The sequence below is a fragment of the Eurypyga helias genome, unplaced genomic scaffold (genome assembly GCF_000690775.1).
Source record: "Eurypyga helias isolate BGI_N326 unplaced genomic scaffold, ASM69077v1 scaffold23547, whole genome shotgun sequence".
NCBI classification, from domain to species: domain Eukaryota; kingdom Metazoa; phylum Chordata; class Aves; order Eurypygiformes; family Eurypygidae; genus Eurypyga; species Eurypyga helias.
The window spans coordinates 21,754-27,019 of NW_010261403.1; the positions used below are offsets into that span (position 1 = coordinate 21,754).

The following is a 5,266-nucleotide window of genomic DNA, read 5'->3' on the forward strand; positions in this document are numbered from 1 at the left end:
CTCCGTTAGGAAAAATAAGGTGGGCAGCATGGGTTAGGGGTTTGGGCATAAGCAGGGAGCCAAGGACCATCGCTGGAGATGCCCAGATATCTGGGTGTGTTCCTCACCATGCTCCCAAATCCATAAAACAGTGACAAGTTTTCCTAGCACCAAAAGAAGCTAAGGAGACCCCCGTTCTAACCCCACATCCCTCCCCATGAAGAGCCAGGGGAGTCAGTGCTCCATCGCTGCCTGCCCAGCCAGCGAGCAGGGCTGACACACGATCAGGGTGACACTGGAGACCTTCTAGGACGGGACAGCCTCGCACATAGTGGGCTGCAGCTGATAGTGCCACCGAGTTAACCCCCTGGAAGAGGGTCTCTGGAAAAGGGTCGCAGGTTTAGGGGGCTCAGCTGCTCCTTGGGGGCCAGGTCGGAGCAGACGCCTGGGGCTTCGTGCCAGGGCAGAGCCATAAACCACCCCTGGAGCCGAGCCAGGGGCTGCCGAGAGCGGCTGGAGGCCGTGCACTGGGGCAACGCAGGGCTCACTAACACATACCAGTGCAGACAGTTCCAGAGTGGCTGGGGCTGTGCGAACTCCCCCTGCACCGCAGGAGGTCACTGAGCAGGGCTCCACGTCCCTGAGCCACTGCTCCCCCCTAATATCAAAGCAGCCGGGGCAAGGGGGGATAGGCAGGATGCAAAGCTGCCAGCCATGCAACCATGTGCTCACATGCCACTGAAGGTCTGGAGAGAATAATTTAAAAAGCAATGAATGTGGGAAAAAAAAATCTCTGTTTAGGATGAAAATGGCACAGTCTCACTTCCCTGCCCCCCCAGCCCTCCCTGATTCACCAGGGCAGAGGGACAGAATGACTTAACCCCACTGGGGTGCGATTACAGGGGGAAAGGACCCCAATAATCCCTTATTGTCTGCATTTCTTCTTGGTGGAACGATGACAAATGCTGGTTGCTCTGCAGCCTGCAGGTACGTGGTCCATCACCCCTGCTCATCCTCAAACGAGGTAGGGAGGCGGTCCTGTCTGGGTATCTTCAAAGGATGGGAAGAATTAAACGGGATTGATGAAAACGGTGCCCCTATAGCATTCACCTCTAACGACACCAGCTCCCTGCAGACGGCTGGCAGCACCCTCTGCTCAGCCCTGCCAGCAGCCGGACAGGACAATGCCCGACTGCATCAAAGGCGACAGCTTCAGCTCCTGGTGCACACCCCCCCGGCAGCGAGAGCCCGCTGTCAGCAGCATCACATCTCCTGTTCCAGCCCGCTTCTGAGCTCCAGTATAATTAGTGATGAATGTAATGTCAGCAGCATCACATCTCCTCTTCCAGTATAATTAGTGATGAATGTAAATAACACAAACAACCAGGTAAATAATGCAAACAAATCATACCACTGCCCTACGATCCTCTGCTGTCACCCAGATACTGTGATGACAGATGTGTTAGGAGGACTCGGTGTAAAAGGCCAGGGACATTAAATCAGTGCACAGCACCATGTGGGAGACAGGCCAGTGAAAACCTAGTGTTTCTTTTTTATGCCAACAGTATATCTGATGGTTTCTGCTGGAACAGGCACTGGAAACAAAAACAGGGACGGGAAAAAAGTTTGCAGCATTAATTCAGAGGTCAAATTCAGCCACGCAGGAGCTTTGCTACCAGAGGCAGCAGTCACAAGCCAGCGCTATCTTGACTCACTCAGGGCCTGTTCCTGCTTCCCTGGCCACAGTCCCACGGACACTGCTCCTTCTGTCCCATCCCAGGCCCCTTCCCACCATGCTTCCCCTGCCCTGGGCACCCGAGGAGTCGGTGCTGCTCCACATCACCCCATTTCACCTTTCCTGGTAAAGCACACTTCTGCATTTATTTTCCCCTTTCTTGTGGTCTGCTGATCACACGCTAATTGTTTCCGCATGCAAGTTAATTGAAACCACTGTTTTCTCCTAGCGTCCTAGAGACCAAACTGCAGTGTCAAAAGTAAGTTGCCTTTAGGCTGCTTTGCTTGGAAGGGTGGTTTTTCCCCCATATAGATGTATAAACAGTTACTTGTACAGCAAAGCCTAGCTTTGGGCCGGATCCTGGATATGCAGGATGCTCGTCTGCATTAGCAGTGAGATTTTGTTTTTTCCAGTAAGACTTGACTGGGTCAAGCAATTGGAATCAAAAGCACAAATGTGTCCAAAAAATTAGGCCTTCTTCACAGCAGAGAGAAAACTTACAGGTGAAAGCCAAACAACTAGGTATTTACTCATAGCTTAGGTTGCAAAAGGATGAGTTCCTTCGTGCTGTGCCTTCCACAGCCCCAGTCACCATCCACTTTACCTATGGAGGGCTCCGAGCTGTTTGCTGGTGGCAGCAGCAGACAAACACGTATATTCAGCTTGGATACCCAAGAGAATATACCACAGTGTTACTGTCTCTGCCCAGCCACACCAGGAGATGTGAACTCCTTGGCTGATTGCAATCAAGCTTACAGAAGGCAAGCTCTTTAAGCCATCAGCCTCCCATAGTTTTCATAGAAATGGGTACTTGGCAGCTGAGAGAAAACGCAGACAGCCCATGCAGTGCCTGAGCTAACCATACCATGAGCCCCCTTCTTGTTAGACACCAAAAATCTACACATGATTCCCAAAAGCTTCACTGCAAATCTGGGCTTTATTTAGCCACCAACCTCAGCCAGCCACAAGATAAAACATACTCAGAGGGTTGTCTGTCATTTGTCAATGTGTTTTAAAGCACGAAGTTTTTATGTGTGTGTGCATGCATATAAAATACATGAAAAGTTAAAGTCTATTTGAAAACATTAGAAATCAGCTGCATCTCCCTGAAACTCACAGGCAGCCCAACCATGACCTAAAGCTTCCTAATGACCTGGCAAGAGCCGTATGTTCCCAGAACCCTCTTCCTTGCGTGGCTGGCTTCCAGGGGGCTTGGGAATCACGTCCCCTACTCAAGGGACGACAGATTTCCAAAGTCTTTACAGATGTTTATCTTGGCAACCTCAAATCTGAATATTAACAGGTCCAGTTAGCAGCCTGGTCACATCTGGGTCTGGGAGATGGCTACTGCGTACAGGAAAGACAAAACAGGAGTGGGTCCTGCGAGTCCTACACACGTGACACTGGCTGGTGATTCCCACCTTGGCTTCGAACGTAGCTTTCTGTGTTCCTGTATCATCAGAAAAGCTCACGTGTTGAATGGACGTGATGGCCCAAAGCGAGGAGCAGTCGCGGGGCACCACAGCAGAGCCCTCGGGACGTGCGTCTGGCTGGGTCTTGTGGGGCTCAGCTCAGCACTGCCCAGGGTGGCTTTGGCAGGGAACATCCTCACAGATTGAGGCTAAATTGCCAGCTTCGGGTGGCACCAGGGATCACGCAGATGGCACGTTCCTGGGTGCGGGACAGCAGCCTGGGAAGCGCTATGCTGACAGAAGCTGTATCTTACATATCCTTACTGGAAAAAATGTGGGCTCGTCTTTCCCTCTCTTCTGTCCCAAGTTTTCAGTCCAAGATCTACTCAAATTCAAACTCCTACATCAAGTTTTTCCTCTTGAAATTCTCTACAACATTAACTTGAAATCCAGTCGCCCTGCACCTTACAAGACGCATTTCAGGATGTGGCCATGCAAATGCATAGAAGACCTTTTGACCTCCAGAATGCAAGTCCCAATGACAGCCGTCATGGACAATGACCTGATCGCTGCTCATTACTCATCAGAGCGCATCTTACACGTAACCTACATGTCTTACGGCCACCTGTGCAGCTTCTGCGATGCACGAGTGCACACGTGTGTGTTAGCCCCAACTCTCACTGCGGGGGTGCAAGCTGCACAGCTCAGCGTTTAACCATCCTGCGCCCACGGGGCAGAAAACGTAAGGAGCTGGAGGGATGAATCAGTTTGTGTCTGCACCTACAACCTCAAAGGGCACAAACAAAATGTCAACTTCGATACTGTACTCCCAGGCCTACAGTTAGCCCCGTACCCAGGCAGCTCATTGAGAAATACGTATGTCAAAGCAAACCCTGACAGCCAGTCTTGAATTAGTCCATTTCTCTGGTCTCTATAAACCCGATGCTTTTCATACTGAAGATTTATACCATTACAGTTATTTTTCTTTACAAACTGACTCCTGTCCTAGATAAATATAGATGCAATTCTGATCCATATTTTGAAGGGTATTTCTTTCAAATCACCCTCTCTATTTAGCTATCCTAAATATGGCAGCCTGGAACATTACAGTACTGAAGAGCTACAGAATTACTTGCACAGAGATTCTTGCAATGCTTCTAACCCCAAAATTGCCACTAATGCAAGAACACAATTAGACTGAGCACAACAAATACCTAACTACATGGTGCATTTGTGTACTAGAGGGATTGAGAGTTTCCAAGTAATCAAAGAGATTTATTCGAGGGAAAGACGTGTGGCTGTGTATTCTAAACAGCTTCGATGAACTCAACCGAAACGGTTCCGCACGGTAGATGTCCAGGCAGCCTGTCAGGGGCACACAAGCACAGGCAAAGCGTGCTACGATGCTGTGGGCGGCTTATATCCGACGTGAAAACATTCACAACTCTCTGCCAGTGAGCAAGCGAACGGCTCGGTCACACACCAGCGAAACGTTTCTGGTTTGGTTCAGCGATGAACTGCAACAACCAGGCCCCGAGGAACCACAACTCAGACTACACAAGTCAAGTTGGTTCATGTTAGCTATCGATACGGACACTCGAGAGCAGCTCCTGAGCGAGGGATGGCAGGGGCAATGCTCCCACTGCTCCCCCCTCGTGCCCGCAGACGGCAAGCCGTACACGCCGCACCCGATGGTGAAAATCAGGGCACGCACAGACGTTTAGGAGGTGGTTGCCCCTCAAGCGCTGTTTCTTGACTGAAGCACCCCAATGGCTCACTGACCATTGTGCCTGTCCTGGACCTCACTGGTGGGGACAGGATCAGGTCACCCCTTCAGCAGGGACAACACGCAGCCTCTGCCACCGCGGAATGGGCGTCCTGCTGTCCATCCCCCTCCCAGCCCCGCCGGAGTGACCCTTACCTCCATCAGCATACGTCTCGGTGCCGTAGCCATCCTGCAGGCCATTATTCCAGGTACCTTCCACTGCTCATGCTCTGCCTCGCGCCGTACCGTCCCTTAAAGCCATGGGTCCACTCGCCTCTGTAAACCCACCGTCCTTTGGTCTCGATTCCTAGGCCATGCCTCTTGCCTTGGGACCAGTAGCCCTCGTAGGTGTTGCCACTGGGCCACGTGTAAATG

At 51.3% G+C, this 5,266-nt stretch overlaps 1 protein-coding gene across 1 annotated transcript in view; it reads right to left on the reverse strand.

Moving 5' to 3' along the window:
• Nucleotides 1–5,262, reverse strand: part of LOC104512405 (junctophilin-2-like) — a gene marked incomplete at both ends in the record, with an annotated part of 26,998 nt that extends 21,736 nt beyond the window's left edge. The window contains 2 exon segments of the mRNA XM_010155372.1: nt 5,048–5,109; nt 5,111–5,262. Of these exon segments, the coding sequence (XP_010153674.1) occupies nt 5,048–5,109; nt 5,111–5,262 (214 nt within the window).
• Between the last annotated feature and the right edge of the window lie 4 nt (nt 5,263–5,266).